General features: G+C 38.8%; 1 protein-coding gene across 1 annotated transcript in view; it reads left to right on the forward strand.

Moving 5' to 3' along the window:
- Positions 1 to 17,802, forward strand: part of CD109 (CD109 molecule) — a 138,893-nt gene extending 121,091 nt beyond the window's left edge. The window contains exons 29-33 of the mRNA XM_086316820.1: positions 1,143 to 1,208; positions 3,512 to 3,654; positions 8,684 to 8,831; positions 10,810 to 10,912; positions 12,844 to 17,802. Coding sequence (XP_086172946.1) covers positions 1,143 to 1,208; positions 3,512 to 3,654; positions 8,684 to 8,831; positions 10,810 to 10,912; positions 12,844 to 13,019 — 636 coding nt within the window. The 3' untranslated portion in view covers positions 13,020 to 17,802. The remainder of the gene's footprint in view (positions 1 to 1,142; positions 1,209 to 3,511; positions 3,655 to 8,683; positions 8,832 to 10,809; positions 10,913 to 12,843) is intronic.
- The last annotated feature ends 1,888 nt before the right edge of the window (positions 17,803 to 19,690 follow it).

Here is a 19,690-nt window from a genome sequence, read left to right on the forward strand (position 1 = left end):
CACTTTGTTAATCTTGTATCAGTACTGGACTGTATTTTCAACTTCTTGCTTTTCATCTCCTACCATGCCTGATCCAGGTCTAAAGAAAATACTTATTTACTGTTTAACATTTGTGGGAGGAAGTAAGGTGAGTGGGGAAGGAAGGAGGATTTTATTGACTTGAAAAATAATTGTGTGAAGCCTTCTATTACACACAAGATGAAGCAGCAATTTGATTCATGTGCGCTTTTGATTAAATAGGATAGAGGAAAAAGCACAGAGTCTGTTTAGGCATTATAGAGAGTAATTGTTTGAACTGTATTCTTCTTTATTGAATATGTAGTTTTTATTTGTTGAATGATAACATTTCAGGCTACAGAATGCTTAATTTCCATGATGCTAATTAAAACCAGCACATGTGTATCTAAGTGATTTGTCTAGACAAAGAAATAGGCAACCTGCGATCTGTTCTTTTTTATGGAATAATCAGTTCTCCTCAGTTTAAAAAAAAAGAAAAAGAAATGTGTGATCATAACATTTTGCTTACAACTTGCTAATAATCATTATTATTTTATGGATTCTTGTTTATCTAAGTTTCATATGTGTGAAGGTAATTTAAACCATGAACAGAAATTAGTAGTGTTTTTAAAGACACTGACCATAATTTTGTATATTTACATACCAATGAAATTATTTGCAGAAGAGTATTTTTAATTGTCAAAACATATAAAAGGTATTACTTTTGTCATAGTAATTATTATTTAATCATCATCAAAATTGACTTTCATAGTGACCTGTGTAAAAGAATTCCTTTTTTTACATTAAAATTTTTAGAGACTCTGTTATTGGAGTATAATTGCTCTGTTAGTTTCTGCTGTACAACAAAGTGAATTAGCTGCATGTGTACATATATCCCCTCCCTCTTGAGCTTCTCCCTGCAGCAGTCTCACTCCTCTAGGTTATCACAGACCTAGCTGGGCTCCCTGTGCTGTGCAGCAGCTTCCTACTACTGTACTTTCCTATATGTATTTTCCATGTAAAGTTAGAGCTTTAGCGTGCAGACAGCTCACACTCCTGATGAGGGAAAACAGTGGTCTGTGCTGGTTGGGGGGACCTGGATATGGATACTTAGCCTTATTTACTTTTTTCTCACTTTTATTCAGCTTGCTGTAGTACAGCCAACTACAGTTAATATTTCTGCAAATGGTTTTGGATATGCTATTTGTCAGGTATGTAATAATGTTTATTTTTTGTTTTGTTAAATATGACTTGCTATAATAATTCTTTGGTTTGAGGCACTGGTAAATCTTTAACTTAGATGACAAAATTATTAAAGGTTTATTTATATGACAGCAAAATCAATCACTATCTTTAATAAAAAGTGTGAGAGCTATTACTAGCTAGTGAGTGGACTAGCAACTATATGACTTAATGTGTCAGAAGAATATTTCTTGAGTATTAAATACTTTTTGAGGTGAGGGTTAAAATCCTCCAGTATGAGTCATGTGAATTGTTGGGAACTCTCACCTTTTTTTGTGTGAAAATATAGCTCAAACATAATGCTGGGTAGAGTTTCTATTGTGACTTGATGTAGTATTTTACTTACCATTTCTTAATATTCATCTAACAGTATTATAAGTAATTGACTTGAAGATAGGAAATGTGTCCCTTTGATGTAAAATTTTATATTATTGTAAATAAAACAATCAGAGCATAATATGTTCAGTGCTCTATAGGAAGAAAATTCAAAGAAATCTACCCTTTATGGTGTAACTGGGATACAGTTAAATGGAGGTAGTATATAAAATACTGAATGGAAGTTATTTTACTTAATGATACATGAAAATCATGGGGACTTAAAATCCATTTTGCATCCCAGTAACATGGTTTTAAGTCCCCATGATTTTCATGTATTATGTACTTGGTTGGAAAAAACAAACCAAACAAACCCTGACAGCTTTACTGAGAAAGTTGTTGTTTAGTCACTAAGTCATGTCCGACTCTTTTACGACCCCCATGGACTGTAGTCCTCCAGGCTCCTCTGTCCATGTGGGATTTCCCAGGGACATTGGAGTGGGTTGCCATTTCCTTCTCTAGGGGATCTTCCCAACCCAGGGATTGAACCTGTGTCTCCTGCATTGGCAGGTTGATTCTTTACCCCTTAGCCACCAGGGAAGCCCTGAGAAAGTTTTTTAAAAAGACTGTTACAGAGAAAAGATACTTTTTCAAAAACCAGTACAACTATCCTGGTCGAGAGAACAGATGCTTTTGCCAAGCATCTGTTGTGCCCTAAGCATTGTGTTAGGGCACAATGGTCAGGTATAATTTGGAAACTTAAAAATAATATGAAGATTATTTTGTACAATACTCAAAATACAGTAAATGTTTTCTTTTAATCAGGAAAAAAAAAACAAAGGGAACAGTATTCAATGGAAAGGATAGAAAGAAGAAAGAGTGAATAATTTGTATTGGTCTTTACCAACAAAGACCATGTGAAAATACTCATTCTCAATCTATCTTTTGATGTGAATAATAAATCCAAAAGTAAATACACAGGATATTTTAGATAAGCTTGAAAAATTATACATACTTAAACCACCAAATTGGTTTGAATTCATTCTTGATAAACAATATATAGATAAATTACTATATAGATAAAGTCAAGTAATTTTTATATGAGGTCTGAGGACACAGCAGTAAATTTGGTACCTACTGGTCAGAATGTTCACCAGTTGTGTGTCTGTATCAACACGAACCAAACAAAAGGTAGGGACCAATAGGTACTTCTTGTAATGGAGAAGAAAATTGCAAAAAAGCTGGGTACCCAGAAATAGGTATTGACATTTCCTTTAGTTAATGTTTTTGAAAGTGCTCTGGAAAAAGGAGGGCAAGGAAGACTCTCAGGTTTGCAGTAATGTTGACCCCTTTTGAGTGATAAAAAGCAAAGCTGTTTTTTGGAAATAAACTGCCAAATTTCGTGAATATAAAGACCCACTTGACTTGAAATCCATTATTTATTTTATCATCTTTGAAAAACACTGTATGATCAAAAAGAAGCCTTAGCAGTTGAATAGGTTTCTGTTCCACCAAGGCTTTTGGATAAAGATACTTTGATTTATCTTACCAATAGTTCCAGTTTGTGAACAATGACTCCAGCTGGGCAACAGAGCTTAGAAATTAGTGGATACTTTCAAGAAACTTGGCAGTAGTTTAGCTTGTTCCCTCGTGGGAATGTTTTACAGTATTTGAAAAAAACAATATCTGTGAATATTGTCTGCGATGATCTATGAAATTTTGAATATTCCCTAACAATTTTTCTCAATTTTAAAAATCATTGTTTATTAACTTTTATAATTATATTTGTAAATAATGATACTTTGCTAGCTAGTAAAATTAAGCTTTTTTTTAGATTGAAAATTACAAATTCAGTTGAGTTTATCCCAGAGAATCATTACTTAATTTTTAGAATATATAATTAAACCAGTTTATTGCTAATGACTTATTACTTATGCTTCTTTGTTACTTATTGCAGCTTAATGTTATTTATAATGTGAAAAATTCCAGATCTTCTAAAAGCCGAAGATCTATCCAAGATCAGGAATCATTTGACCTAGATGTTGCTGTAAAAGATAATAAAGATGATGTCAATCACTTGGATTTGAATGTGTGCACAAGGTTGGTATCTAAGTTCCCCTTCTTTCTTCTTAAAAAATAGATTTGAATATTTAATTAAATATATATGACTATTTATGGAGAAGGAAATGGCAACCCACTCCAGTATTCTTGCTTGGAGAATTCCATGGACAGAGGAGCCTGGTGGGCTATAGTCCATGGGGTCACAAAGAGTCAGACATGACTGAAGTGACTTAGCAGCAGCATATGACTATTTATATATTTAACTATATAACTATATAGTTATCTCTATAAGGAGTTATATTTAGCAAAGATTTCAGTTACACAGTACACTTCTGATTACAAACTAGAATGCTAATTGTATTTAAGCCTTTCTCCACATGCCAAAATTATCAATATTTGCAATTTTTTCTTGTATTTATAATAAGCTTTAATAGAAAAGTTTAATAAACTCAGGTTTAATTTATAAAAACTTTAATTGTCGTTTAGTTGCTCAATTATGTCTGATTCTTTGCGAACCCATGGACTGAAGCACACCAGGCTTCCCTGTCCATCACCAGCTCCTGGAGTTTGCTCAAACTCATGTCCATTGAATCGGTGATATTGTCCAACCATCTCATCCTCTGTCTCTTCCTGCCTTCAATTCTTCCCAGCATCAGGGTCTTTTCCAGTGAGTTGGATCTTCGCATCAGGTAGCCAAAGTATTGGAGCTTCAGCTTCAGCATCAGTTCTTCCAATGAATATTCAGGTTTACTTCCTTTAGGATTGACTGGTTTGATCGCTTTGCTGTCCAAGGGACCCTCAAGAGTCTTCTCCAGCACCATAGTTCAAAAGCATCAGGTCTTCGGCACTCAGCCTTCTTTATGGTCCAACTGTCACATCTGTACATGACTACTGGAAAAACCATAGCTTTGACTATATGGATCTTTGTTGGCAAAGTGATATTGCTGCTTTAATATGCTATTTAGATTTGTCATAGCTTTCCTTCCAAGGAGCAAGCGTCTTTTAATTTTGTGGCTACAGTCACCATCTGCAGTGATTTTGGAGCCCAAGAAAATAAAGTCTGCCACTGTTTCCATTCAAAAACCTTAATGAATCATGATTAATATTCCAAAATAGATTATTTCTTTTTGTTGGTCATTTTTCCGTTAAGCAATTATTCCAGGTTCGCATTTAACTTTTTGTATTATGCACTTAACTTAGAACTTCATAAAAGTATGCAAGTTCAATGAAGAGCCTAGTTTTTTTAGACACAGTGAAATAATTCTGATTTAGAAGATCTTTGCATTGGATATTTAGGCACTTATTAGGCACTTATTAAATGCTTCTGGGAGCATTTAATAAAGTGACTATTAAATTTGGTCTGTGTCCAGAGCATCTGTTGCTGCTGCTGCTAAGTCACTTCAGTCGTGTCCGACTCTGTGTGACCCCATAGACGGCAGCCCACCAGGCTCCCCCGTCCCTGGGATCCTCCAGGCAAGAATTCTGGAGTGGGTTGCCATTTCCTTCTCTATCAGAGCATCTGAGGATCTTGTTAAGCAAAAAGTATCCACTTCAAGACTACTGACTTCACAGATTCAGGGTCTATGAAGCCACCTTCAGCCTTCTTGCTTATTCTGATGCATACAGCAGTTTGAGAGCAACTCCTTCAGAAAGTTCTCAAATCAAGAGACTTTATAGTTTCTTCTTTGTCTATCTACTATGGTTAAGCTGGGTGTTACTCTGTTATGCACTGATCTTGACGAGCTGCTGCCTGCCCTTTTTAAATATCCCATAGTGTCTGATTGGGCTTTCCTGGTGGCTCGGACAGTAAAGAATCTGCCTGCAATGCAGGAGACCCGGGTTTCATCACTGGGTCAGGAAGATCCCCTGGAGAAGGGAATGGCTACTGAATTCAGTACCCTTGCCTGGAGAATTATATGGACAGAGGAGCCTGGCAGGAGTTGTCCATGGGGTTGCGAAGAGTCAGACATGACTGAAGGGGTAACACTTACTTACTATAGCATCTGATTGACCTTGGACTCTTGGTGGGCTGGATGTCACTGATGTGATACTGAATCTCCAGGTCCTCTTAAGGTCATCTCTAGGTGTTCCTCCAGGTGGTCAGTCTTCTTAGCCATTGCCTGAACCCAGTCTTCTTCATTACTGCTACCATTTCTACTATCTTGGGTCTCCTTGTTCCTGATGTTAGTATAAATTGCCACATGTGTTTACCCCCTTCCTCACCTATTTGGGCATTTTGAACCAGCAGCACGGGGATATCAGAATCTCTGCGGTGGCTTCCTTTTTAGCTGAGAAAGTAGGACTCCCGTTACACTTCACTAAAATTGAAGCTGGGCTCTGTTCCAGAATAACAACATCAAGTTATTATTATTATTTAAACAACACCCACCTGCATTTGGGCTTCCCCAGTAGCTCAGACAGTAAAGAATCCGCCTGCAATGTGGGAGACCTGGGTTCGATCCCTGGGTTGGGAAGATCCCCTGGAGGAGGGCATGGCAACCCACTCCAGTATTCTTGCTTGGAGAATCCCCGTGGACAGAGGATCCTGGCAGGCTGGTATCCATGGTGTCTCAAAGAGTAGGACACAACTGAGTGACTAAGCACAGCACAGTATCTGCATTTATTACAAACTTACATGCTAGGGATTGCACCATGACTTGCACATGCAAATCATTTAATCCTTAGAGTTATTCTATAAAGTTGGTGCTATTATTATCCCTGCTTTTCTCATTCAGTCCTTTAGTCATTAATTCACTCAGTAAATATTGGCTCAGTTTCCATTATGTAGTGTCAGGATTTGGAATATTAAGGTTAGCCAAAATGATACAGCCTTATCTTCACATTTGAAAGAGGAGACAAAAATTAATAAAAATGATTCCTGAAAACAATGTTACTGAACTCAGGTTTGGCTGCTGGCTGTTTAGAAATCAATACCCAAGAGACAGTTGCTGGTCGAAAGGAAAGATGCTTTATTAAGAAAAACTGGCAGTCTGGGGAGAAGGTGGACTCATGTCCTGAGACCAGCTCCGAGGATTCTGCTCAGTAGTAATGGTTTTTAAAGGGAAACTGGGAAAACAGTCTCAGTCAGTCATTGAGATGGGAGTCAGAGCCATCACCACCTTGCCCTGCATGCAGGCTTGTCGACTTCTTACGATCCTCCTCTAGGTTCTGTCTTGTTCACACAGTTTGTTCATGAGGTTACTAAAGGGGAAGCTAGGGAAGAGATCTGGCCATCTGTTAATTCTTTATTCTTCATTTGTACTCCTTTGATCTATGGAAAGAACCAACAGGTTGGGCAAGATACTGTGTGATCAAAAGATTTGGGAAGTGTGCTTGGGCCAGAAGTGAGCAGAACCTGGGGGTGCCTGGTTTAAGGTTAGTTACAATACAGCTTTGCTAAAATGACAAGAAAAGAGCTTTCCTGAGGAGGGTGGTTTCCTTCAAAGAGCTGTTAGAGCAAGTCAATAAAATTCTAGTTTTGAAAAGGGCAAATTGCTCTTATGGGGCAATGAGATGGATTTTACCTCTTAGGGAGGTCAGGTGAAGACAGAAGTGAAACTGAGATTCAGACCATGATGGGACTTAACTATAAGGGGCTCAGGTAAAAATGCAGGATCATTATTCCAGCATCAGGAGTCAGATGGGCAACAAACTTTGCTATGTAGAGGACATCTATATCTTTTGTGTGTGTGTGTGTGTGTGTGTGTGGAGGATCTGGAGAAGGTAAGTGTTTTAATCAGGGTTGGGGGCTTTATAAAAAGGATTTAGACGCTGCAACTAGTCTTCTGAGAAAAATCTGCCATGAAATACAAATAGCATTCTAAATGAATTCTTTCAGTGACACTTTATAAAAAGAAAAACTGGTGTTTCAGGTACTTTATTCTCATCAGTAAGGTCCAAGCTCTTACTCACCTCAGACGGGGTTTCTCTGTGGCATGGCAGTTTAACAAGTTCTGCCCCTGGCTGGTGGAAAGACCAGGTCAGCTAAGGCACTTCTGATGATACACTGCAGTCGTTGAATCTAGGCAGGTTGGCTGTTTTTCTCGTCTCTAAAAGCCTTCCAATTTTAATGCCCATATTGGTTTTCAACAGCATCTCTTCTTGAGCACATTACCAGCAGATGGTTTTGACTGCTGGGTTGCCAGCCAGCCACAGTCGGCACTTGTACTGTATGGCTTTTCAATCAGTCATGTTTGGCAGGCATCGGTTTGCTGCTTTGAAAAGCAAGATTTTCTACTGGCCCTTCTTGCTTTTGCCATTTAAAGGACAACAGGAACTTAACTGAACGATGCTGAGACTTCCATCTTGGAGACAAACTCCTTTCCATAACGACACTGGGCTCCTTCAGATCCAAAGTAAAAGCTCTTGCCACCTAGTCTTTATTAGAAAAATATTTATTTTAAAGAAGACAAAACGTTGTTGGTGCCCAGATGCTTTGATGCTCACAATATGTACAGCAGGGTTAGAAAACAAGCAGTGTAATAAAACTTTCCCAGGCTTGTCATTCTCCCAAGGCGACCAAAGAAAATACAAAATTTGCACCAAGTATGTGGGAGAAGAAAGGGAAGGACCTTCCCTACTGGGTCTTCTTTTTCTAAAACCGGATGAAGAAAAGGTTGTTGAAGACTTGGCCGCCATCTCCTGCTAACTGGTCAAATGATGCCTCTTTTTCAGTTCCTAGCCTTGAGCCGGGGAGGTTAGTGCCGTCAACTTTGGAGAAAATGAAAAATGCAATGTGGTTTGGAATCAACCACTGGAAAACAGAGTTGCCTGCTGAAGGGGCAAAGGTTGCCCTCATTACAGCCCAGGGCCCAAGCCGGCTGTGTTGTAGGCATTTCATGCTGGCTGACAGGTGGACCCATTGTTCTCTTCCTCACATGGTTGAAAGTTATAGGAATTTCAGACCTGTAAAGAAAGGGTTATCTTTTTACAGTTTTCTACAGTAACTTATTTCAACAAAACAATAAATATTTGGAATAACACTTGGCAGTTTTAGTTTCTAATAGTTTGCCATCAGCTGTAGGTTTTTCCTAAAGGGTTTTTGTCCTTCCTGTCATCCTTGATTTAGGTTTCTGGGCCCAGCCAGAAGCGGCATGGCCCTTATGGAAGTCAACCTGCTCAGTGGTTTTACTGTGTCCTCAGATGCCATTCCCCTGAGTGATACTCTGAAAAAAGTAGAACATGACCATGGCAAACTCAACCTCTACTTAGACTCTGTAAGTAATGAAACCTAAGTTTCACCCCCATAACCACTGACAGCACCACTCTTTACTGTATTCAGAAGAACCTTTACTTTATACGTTTTCTTTATGTCATTATTTTGGCTTTTGGTGTCCCTGAGTGACTTTCACATGGCAACCATCTATTGTCAACACTAACAAGACATTATTATAAAATTAAAGAGAATTACTATTAATGATGAGCCTAATGAAAGTCTTGATAATGAAATTATTTCATACCAGATGTTCAACCCAGAAATTGTTGTGATATGTTTTCCACAATATAGTCCAGATCTCAAATAGAGAACTCCTGTGCTTCAAGGAATTGCTGAACATACTTATTTAAATGCTGCTGATGGTGAAAGCTTTAATTACATGTTTTAAAACGCTCATTAGGGACTTCCCTGGTGGTTCAGTGGTTAAGAATCCTCCTGCCAATGCAAGGGACCCAGGTTCCATCCCTGGTCTGGAACTAGGGTCCCACATGCCACGGGGCAGTATATACCACAGTTCCTGAGCCCACGTTCTAGAGCCCACAAGCTGCAACCGGAGAGAAGCCTGAGCATCCAGAGTTGGTGCTCCGCAACAAGAGAAGCCACTGCAACGAGAACTGCAGACCACAACTGGAGAGGAGCCCCTGCTCGCTATGGCTAGAGAAAGGCCACAGCAGCAGTGAAGACCCAGTGCAGGGTGCTTTCATGAAAGAAAAAGCGTTTAATACATCCCAAAGGATTAACATTCCTGCACTGAAAAGTTAGCTGCTTGAATCATAGAATATTCTCAGAGGTTTGGTCTTTACAGAAAATCATTATATAATATAATTATATAATTTTCATGTACTCTTCCCATTCCTGTATGAAAATTATGGATTCAGGAATAAGGTGCATAAAATATTGTGAGAAAGATAAGTGTGGAATTCAAGACTCTACTTGTTATGTCTCAAAACTGCTGCCATGAAAGTTTATTCTTCTGACATCTACATGAAATTTATATATGGAGTTGAAATTGAGTTTTAAGTGTTCTTAGGATTTAATGTTACGAAGGGGGAATACATATGTTTCTTATTCCAGTTTTGCAAAGTGTGAATCAGAATTATATTGCTTTAGCAGTGATTCTGCTTTTAAAAAGCTAGTTCCTAAATATTCTAATTGTTTTAAGACTTCAAAAACCACTTTGGTTATAAAGCTGTTAAAACGAATTTGAAGTCTCTTTGCTGTTCAGTAATTTCCATATATTAAATACTGCTTGACAGTCATGGGCCTAATTTAGAGTTTGAAAAATGCATTTAATGTTTATATATTTAATAATGTAATTATGTTTGGAGTTTGTCCTATGTCTGTGATGTTCTTGTTAATGGTTATTTTTAGTGTCCATTACATTTTTACTGATTGACTTTTCACTACCTGCTAATTGGTATGGAATGAAATGTTTGAAGGAATGTATTAATTTCAGATTCCTTAACTAGTATTTTTTGCCAGATTGGCATTAAGTATCTTTCCTGGAAGCAAAGAGGCTGGCCTTTTGTACCTTACTGGTTGGGGGCTATGCCACCCTGACTCTGAGGTTACTTCACTTAGTGGATGAGGTGGCTTCTATGAGCTGAGGGTGATTCTCCAGAGAAGGGGACTGGGGTGAGTCAGTAGCAGCAACCAGAATGGGGTGCAAGACTGAGAGAGGGTTTTTGGTGAAGCACCAAGGCCAGGGGCATGCACCCTGGGCTCCTGCATTCTTAACCACTCTAATTCTCAGTATCTGTTTCAGTAAAATGGAAGTAAGAACCATACTGATCATGCAAAGATTGTTTTACAAAACAAATGATGTGATTTATGTAAAGTGCTTACCATAGTACTGGGTGTGTAGAAATGCTCCCTAAATGTTAATTTCTATAACTGTTTGATAAATGATAAGAGAAAGAAATGTCTTTTATCATGAACACAGTCTGCCACCTCTTTAAAAGTCTTCTGTATTTTTCAAGGTAAATGAAACCCAGTTTTGTGTTGATATTCCTGCTGTGAGAAGCTTTAGAGTGTCAAATACACAAGATGCTTCAGTGTCCATAGTGGACTACTATGAACCAAGTAAGTGTGTTCTGGAGTTCCCAGTACTTTAGGAGTTAAGCCAGCCATTCATTCATTCATTCAAAGTGACCAGCTATTGAATTAGCTTTGTGGGGGAGGGTGTAGTTGGGGTAGTGAAGGAGGTGGTGCAGCAGGAGGTGAGCTTTCCATTTAAATGAAAACAATGGATAATTAAAATATAAAAATGTAATCACAAGATAGCACTTTGCATATATTAAAATGATGTTTTTGCTCATAATATTTTAGGTTTTCAACTCACAGTTAAAAATAAAAAAACTGACACAGAGAGTCTAGTTATGTTCAGTTTCCAAGGTTCTCTTGTTCCAAGCACCCACTCCATCTGGTTCTGGTTTTAAAACAAGACTTCTTCAGGAGAGAACGTGAACACCATCCGTGTTGGCAAACCTCAGTGGGGTTTAGCTGTTTCTTCACTGAGGGAGATTGTTTTGCTAAAATGTATTTATTATAACAGTTTTTTTTTTATCATTTCAAGAAAAATATAGTCTGAAAAATAACTTGAGCTTCTTTGATTTTATTGGTAACTTTTACTTTATAAAGCATTAGAACTTTAGAATGTGAAAGTAGAGATCTGATCAGGACAAATCTGCATTCAGTCAGGGAGTGACTTTTTGTCAGTGTGAGACCTGCAGGCTAACTTTTCTGCTTGTAATCACATTCATCCTGAGTAAGCTAAGCACTCCGAGTGGCTCAGAATCATCAGAATGCATGAGAATCGTGAACATTTTCATGTCCCAGGCAATTATAGATAATTACACTTAGAGTACGAGGAACCTGTCCGCATGGTTGGGAGTCTTCGCAGGTTATTCAAGGGGTGGCACCACCTTGCTCTCCTCGTAAGTCAACAAGCCAGTTCCTCTCATCTTTTGCTTCCTGTTGGAGTTGAGGTAGAGCATTCACCCAGTTCTTGTGGGACATTTTGGAAACAAACTGATGCTTTTTTTTTTTTCCCTGGTGAAAGGATGAAAGACTCAGGTAGAGACTCAGTGACAAAATAACGAATTTATCCAAATTTCTTCTTTAATAACCTAGTTGAAAGATTCTCCAATTGATATTTCTCAGGTATATGGAGAACATTTTAAACATTTAAGAAGCAAAAAAGATTCAATCTCTGTAAAGTTTTTTTGTGGAAAATGACTTATGTATTGGGGGGCATTTAAAATGAAAACATGGGTAAGATCAGGATAATAAAACCCATTCTGAAAAACCCTAGAGTCAGAAAGCATATTTATTAAATTTAAAACAATGAAAAACCATGAAGGAATTTGAAAACAGTTTCTTAAAAACTGTAAAAATAAAAATCATTTATGCTTTATAGTAAGTTTATTATAATACTATTGGTGCTTTATCTAGTTTTTTAAAATATTAGCTTGTACTATAAAATTTACTCAAGTTCAGTAGTTTTAGAGACTATGTGCTTAACATTTTAAGACACTGAAACGAGACATGACAGAGTTCTTTTCATATTTTTGCATTTTAAAGTCCACGTAAATATATTTCTCTTCAGTAGTTCTAATGATTAGAACTTTACTTGAAGGCATAGAAAATGTCATCCAAAAAAGAAGTCTCAAGGAGGTTAAAACATCCTCAAGGTACAGCCTTTCCCTTTCCTGGAAGGGTTTCAGGTTGCGCTTGACCTGAGCTGTGCAGCTAGGGTTTGTTTTTTTCTCTTTTAATGCCGGCCAGCTGCTGGTGGTACCGAAACAGGACTTCAAAGCACTGTTTCTCTCTTGGACTTGCTTCGCAGTTTGGGCTCCTTGTGAGCAGTTTTGCTGTTTTTCTTGTAAAGAAAAATAAAATTACGTGAAGAACAGAAAACTCAGAAAAGTGTATCGAAAGGCTCTTAAGTTTTGGCAGATTACCTGTTTCTAAACTCAGAGGGCACCTAAAGCGACGTCTGCCTCTTTGAACAGGGCGGCGAGCCGTGAGAAGCTACAACTCCAGAGCGCAGCTGACCTCCTGTGACCTCTGCGGGGACGGGCTCGCCTGCGGCCCCTGCGACCTCGCGGCCGCGGCCCACCTCCCGCGCCTGACCGCCGGCCTCCTCCTCCTCTGCCTCGCGCTTCTGTTCCTGCAGCGTTGGCCGTGATTTGTTTCCTAAAGACTCCATGAAACATTAGCATTTCCAAAAGCCACATGCGACTGTCTTGTCTTCATAATCAGATATTACCTCTGGAAAATCAATATTTTTCTTTTTATGAGTTGGGAGAGGGGTGGAAGTGGGGGAGATGTATTAGTAACAACGGGTCCTTGTATGTGTAGCTGCATAGATGGTTTTTCCCCCCTGACTTCTGTGTGGAACAAAAAAATAAGAATTATTGCAGCTGTATTCTTTTATTTCCTCCTCTTAAAATCTTTTAGGATTTTTTTGGAGGTGTTGTTTTCTCCAGAATAAATGCATTATTTTAGATGATTCTTTTCATTTTTTCTAGAGGAAATGAGCCTGGTTTCTTAAGCACTGCTATATGTCAGTCTCTGCTTTAAATGGTGAAACAAGCTCAAGGGAAGAGCTTGTTCCTTCCCTTCTGTATCTGCCCCAAACCCCTGCCCACCCCACCCACCCCAGCGGTCTCAGTGCTGTGCTCTGCTGTGCTAAGTCGCTTCAGTCCTGTGCGACTCTTTTTGATCCTGTGAACCCACCAGGCTCCTCTGTCCATGGGATTCTCCAGGCAAGAATACTGGAGTGGGTTGCCATGCCCTCCTCCAGAGGATCTTCCCCACCCAGGGATTGAACCCATGTCTCCTGCATTGGCAGACAGGTTCTTTCCCACTTGTGTCCCCTGGGAAGCCCATGGTCTCAGTACATCTTTCTTGATCAGATGTAGTGTTTTTCTTTAGGATGGAGGTGGTGATTTTTTTTTTTTTTTTTTAAGGAAAATGATGTTGTTCCACTCTAGATGTAGTCACATACCCCATCCCTTGGTTTTTGCCTGTTTTCCCTCTGGAGAGAAGCAGAGAGACTGGTCTTTACTGTGCTGCCCATGGCTCAGAGGTTGAGGTCGCTGAAAAGTGATCAGAGGAGCCCTGGGTGATCTCTGTGTACCCAGCCTCCAGCCCCACACACAGGCTTTGTTCTGGCTGAGGGTCACAGAGCATTGCCACATGTGCCTTATGGGACTTGGACAAGAAGATCCTAGACCAGGAGACACATGTGAGTCATGGGGAATGCTCAGTTGGAAAATGAAAGTGTTAGTCACTCAGTCATGTCTGACTTTTTACGACCCCATGGACTGCAGTCCACCAGGCTCCTCTGTCCATGGAATTCTCCCCAAGAATGCTGGAGTGGGTAGCCATTCCCTTCTCCCGGGGATTTTCCCAACCGAGGGCTTGAACCCAGGTCTCCTGCTTTGCAGGTGGATTCTTTACCATCTGAGCCACCAGGGGGACACAACTGAATCCTGTATGAGATGCAGCAGACTGACCTCCCTGTTGTCTGGGAAGGAAGCTGGGGTTTGATGGGGGTCAGAGAGATGTGAAGTACTGTACACTGTTGGCCAGGGTCCTGTGGAACCTTCTAGATTCAGGTATCTGAGCATCAGACCACCAGCTGTACACTGACATCTAATGCTTGCTCTGAACCTTACAGAAGATTCTTGAATTTTGAGTATCTGGCTCATTGGTTACGTGGTACAGAAGAATAATACTCATTAATGTGAGTGAAGTTTTAAAGAAAGATTCTTTTCTTCTTCCTTTCCTGTTTGTCCTCTTTTCTCACCTCTTTCTTTTTTTTTTTATTTTTCCTTTCCTTCTCTTCTTTGTTTCTTCTTTCCATTTGAAAAATATTGAAATATTTTAGATACATCAAAAAATGTAAAGATCTTTTACTAAATCCAAAAAGTGGTTTAATTTTTACTCCTGAACTCAGCATTTATCTCAAGGGGATGTAGAAATGTAATTATCATGGGCTCCAAAGAAGCTGCGTTATACTATTTTCGGCTGTTTAAAAATAAATCCAAAATTAAAATATATAAATAATATATTTTAAAGTGAATTTTGGAAAGAATGTTTTTATTTTAGTGACTTTAAAGAAATTACAGTGGAGTGGATATTCATGGATTGCTTATGGATATTTTGGACACAAAGGTAGGAATTACTAATATTCAGGTTTTTAAAGCTTGAATTCTGAATGTAGAAAATAGATCCTCAGAGGGTGGTCTATGGAGAGAGAGCAGTTAAATAACAAATATATAATTTTCTTGTATATACTTTCAAGTGGGGAAAAGTTTTTAGTTGTGTTACCCCTTTGAAACAGTCTGATCTGAAAAAGACACTTGGGTTTGGGCCTCCATGTGTGGGATTTTTGGCTTTTATATGTTAGGACTTCTTTGGAGGTGAAAATATCTTAAAATGAACTTGGAGGAGGGTTGGCAAAGGATCCCGCTTCCCCAGCCCCACTACCTAGAGAAACTCTGACTACCCATCAACAGCTTTCTATTCTGTAGCTCATATACTGTTCATACCAGACTTGAAGTATAGAATCTTAGGGAACACAAGAATGGAAAACCATTGGAAGACGGTGTAGCTTTTAAAAAATGTATTTCCTCATTTAAAAACTAGAAATCCTATATTTTTCTGTGAATTATTTCAGAGTTTCAGGTTAAACACTCACTTTGTAACTAATATTTTAATGTATTAAAAATTCATTACAGATGTATTAAAACGTATTGAAAGTGAGGAGGAGGATGGGATTGAGGAGGAAGAGCAGGAGCGGACGGAGTGGGGGAGAGGGCGGTCCGTGGCTGGAGGTGTGCAGGCAGTGGGGATGCCTCTTGGAGGCAGGCTCTGTGACAGCCGGGCTGGGATGAAGAGGGTCCAGAAAAGCCGCAGGCGTCTGGGTTAAAGGAGAGCAGTAGTAGCAGGAACTGGCGTCATTCACTCTTTTCTGCACGTGCTATGAGTAACAATACTAAAAACCTTGTTTTGCCTTTTACTTTCCTGAAACTTCTCCAGTGCCCTCAGTTTCATTCACTGATATAAATCTGAAGTCTCTCCTTCTTTCCTGCTGAGTGGGAACCTCATTATTAAGACACCAGCATATGTCACTTCCAGTTTTGACTGGCCAGGGGTTCCAGACACGGAATGTTGGGAATAACTAGTAGCCACATAAATTCAAGGACAGATCAACGCTAGTATATTTGGTTTCAGCATGTTACTGCCTTTAGTTATAATTCTAAAAAAGTAATTAAAACCCATTAAAATATGTTGGGTCAGTGAAAAGATTCCTTTTATTGTATTGTCCTGTTATACTTAATGTTTTTAAAAATACTCTAACAATAAATTTGGTTTAGTATTTTGGTTATATTTAATCTGTGGAACATTGTGTTAAAATCCAGATATATGCTTATTGCCTAACATTTTGTTACTTACGTATGCAGTGCTATATTCTACATGTGGGAATTTTCAGAATTGTACATAGCATAAGTCTCCCTGCTTCCATTTTTTGAGCCTGAGTGTAATGATTTTTTTAAAAAGGTTATCTTTAACCATAATTACTTTTTATGTTAAGTTTAGTTACAAATATTCTGGCAACAGAATGCTAGTAATCTTTATTTTGATTATTTTGATCCAATTCAATTATTTTGATATCATTCATTTTGATATCATTCAACATTTCTGACTATCCAGTTTTAAAAATTGGAGCTATGATTTTTCTTTATCATTCTTTAAAGGAGCCATTTTATTAGTCTTCCAGCATGTAATCTGGAGTTTTTTGTAATAACCTCACTTCTAATTGGCTTTATTAAAGTTTAATACTGATTTTTATAAAAATATGTTATAAATACCTCCCTGACAAGGTTCTTTATCATAAAGACAGTACTTACTTGGAGTTCATCAGGTAGCTCCCATGGGTCCAGGTGCCATTACTTATTCTTGGGTGCATCATTTTCTTGCATTTTGTAAATTTAAGACAGTTAGTAGACTGACTCTTGGAGAAGCTTCAGAACCTTAAGTATATGTACCCTTATATACCCTAAGAGGCTTCTATTAGAAGAATATACTATTTTTTGTTTGTTTTCAAATCCAGTAAAGCATACCACATTTAAGAACTTAAAAATTTCCTGTCATCTACTCAATTGATATTCATGTTAATATTAAATATCTTAAGTTGTATTGGGAGTAATTTGAGGTGCAGTTATTTTTATCACTACTTTCTTCAGGAAACTAAGCAATAAATATACATTTTTAATGAAGAATATATCAGTTGTGAGTAGGCTTGTTTCAAAACTATTCTAGCCATTGAGTTGTGTTTTCATGTGCCTCATCAGAAGACGGTGCCACATGCATTGTTCCATAAAATGTTGCCGTTTCATTTCAGTAGTTATAATACAGGGAAATAGATATTTCCTGGGTGATTTCTGAGTTTCTCAATTCACAAGACACTTACACATTGGTATGTGTGTGTCTTTGTAATGGTATTGGTACATATTTAAGAAAAATTCCGTGTCATGAGGCCATGATTTACCACCCTGCTGTCAGGGTATTGAATCAGTGGTAGAGGATAGATCCATGTTCCACTTACAGATCTTTAGATTTAACTTTGATAGATTTAATAGAATGTGGCTCTATTCTGGTCCTTCACACCTTTATGTTTTGGATTTTTACTGGGGTGCAGTTGATGTGGTAGAGTCAATTTCTTCTGTACACAGTATGCTTTATAAAATTTTATTCATAAATCTATTTTAGGACCTTGTTTGCATATAAGAAGGATACTATTGAAATAAAACTTTTTCACAGAAACTAAAGCTTTATATATTGAACCAGGGTGGTTCTGAAAGTTTAAATTTTAGAGTGCTGTTATATTGTTAATTGTACTTGATTATGTATTCAATAGGAAATCATGGTTTATCAATAAAAATGAAAATTTCCATTGATTTATTACCAGTGCTGTTTTTATTTTATATCATGTGTATAGCGCATCTCTTTTACCTAAACCTATTTAATGGTGAGGAATGGGATGTCTGAAAGTAGATTTGAGGGGTGATTATTGTTAGATTTTGACATAATGAAGAGAAACTTGGCCTCCAGCTGCCTTCACCTCCGCCCTCATTCTTTGCACTTGTTGTTGGAGTGGGATGTGTGGAGAGGTAAGTGATACACAAATGAAAGATGTGAGGTGAGGACTCACTTAGCTTCTGGAAATTATGCGGAAATACAGAATGCACGGGCTTCCCAGATGATGCTAGTGGTAAAGAATCTGCCTACTAGTGCAGGAGACGTGAGAGATGCAGTTTTGATCCCTGGGTTGGGAGTAGTAAATGGCAACTGGCTTCAGTGTTCTTGCTTGGAAAATACCATGGACGGAGGAGCCTGGTGGGCCACAGTCCATGCGGCCACAGACTCGAACATGACTGAGTGACTGAGCACATAGAATGTGCAGTTTGTATACCCAGGAAAATGGAGGCATGGACTCCTGCATCCACAAACATTTCAGGTATATTTTCTTGATTTCTCCTTGGTGTTAACAGTTTTCTTGCCACAAATTTTCTAGGCTTCTGTGAAATGTTAAAGATAGTGTGCATGCCTGCACAGTCTGACTCTTTGGGACCCCATGGACTGTGGCCCTCCAGGCTCTTCTGTCCATGGAATTTTCCAAGTAAGAATACTGGAGCCAGCTGGTATTTCCTACTCCAGGGGCTCTTCCTGACCCAGGGATTAAACCCACGTCTTCTTCATCTCCTGCACTGGTAGGCAGGTTCTTTACCACTGAGCCACCTGGGAAGCCCCCTAAAGACAGTATAGTGGTTCTCAACTGGGGATGATTTTGACCGTGGGTGACACTTGGCAATGACTGGAGATGGGTTTTTTTTTTTGGTCACAACTGAAGATAGTGCTACTGGCATCTAGTGGGTAGAGAACAAGGCTGCTGTTAGACATCCTGCAGTGCCCGAACCCACAACAAAGGGCAGATATCAAGAAAGGCAAATATCAATAGTTCTATGGTTGAGAAACTCCTTAGCTAAATGATGCTGGGAACTTCTAGATCACTGAGTCAACTTAATGACTCGAGTTAATTAATTCAATGTCTCAATTCAGTGTCAATTAATGAATTCCTTAAATAAGTCATTGGAATCACTGAGAAGATATTCATATTTAGATTAACAAATAAATCTGTATCTCAACCCTAGAAAACTTAGATTGGAGACTGGGGAGTCCCTTGTACTGTAAGGAGACCAACCAGTCCATCCTAAAGGAAATCAGTCCTGAATATCCATTGGAAGGACTGATGCTGAAGCTAAAACTCCAATACTTTGGCTACCTGATGTGAAGAACTGACTCATTTGAAAAGATTCTGATGCTGGGAAAGATTGAGGGCAGGAGGAGAAGGGGATGGCAGAGGATGAGATGGTTGGATGGCAGCACTGACTCAATGGACATAAGTTTGAGTAAGCTCTGGGAGTTGGTGATGGAAAGGGAGGCCTGGCGTGCTGCAGTCCATGGGGTCACCAAGAGTCAGACATGAGTGAGTGACTGAACTGATGTGCATAACTCTGGGTAGAAGGTAAAGGAATTCTCTCATTCTCTAGTTGAGTTGTTCCTTCTGGGTGGGTCCCTTTGAAGCTCACAGCCTGCTCTGACATAATCTCTGATACTCACAACGGACGAGATAGGGTGCTCTGCTGGGGCGGATGGGTTCTCTTCTCCTTCCTACTCTTGCCCCGGGTCATTGTTTCTGCTAAGGTGATCCAAAATGGGTCCTTGTAGAAGTTTCAAGTAACGGTATATTCAAGGTCGTTGCTATTGTTTTAGTTGCTAAGTCTT

Source organism: Bos grunniens, chromosome 9 (genome assembly GCF_055505025.1).
Source record: "Bos grunniens cultivar Pamir isolate PY7600 chromosome 9, Bosgru_T2T1.0, whole genome shotgun sequence".
Classification (NCBI taxonomy): domain Eukaryota; kingdom Metazoa; phylum Chordata; class Mammalia; order Artiodactyla; family Bovidae; genus Bos; species Bos grunniens.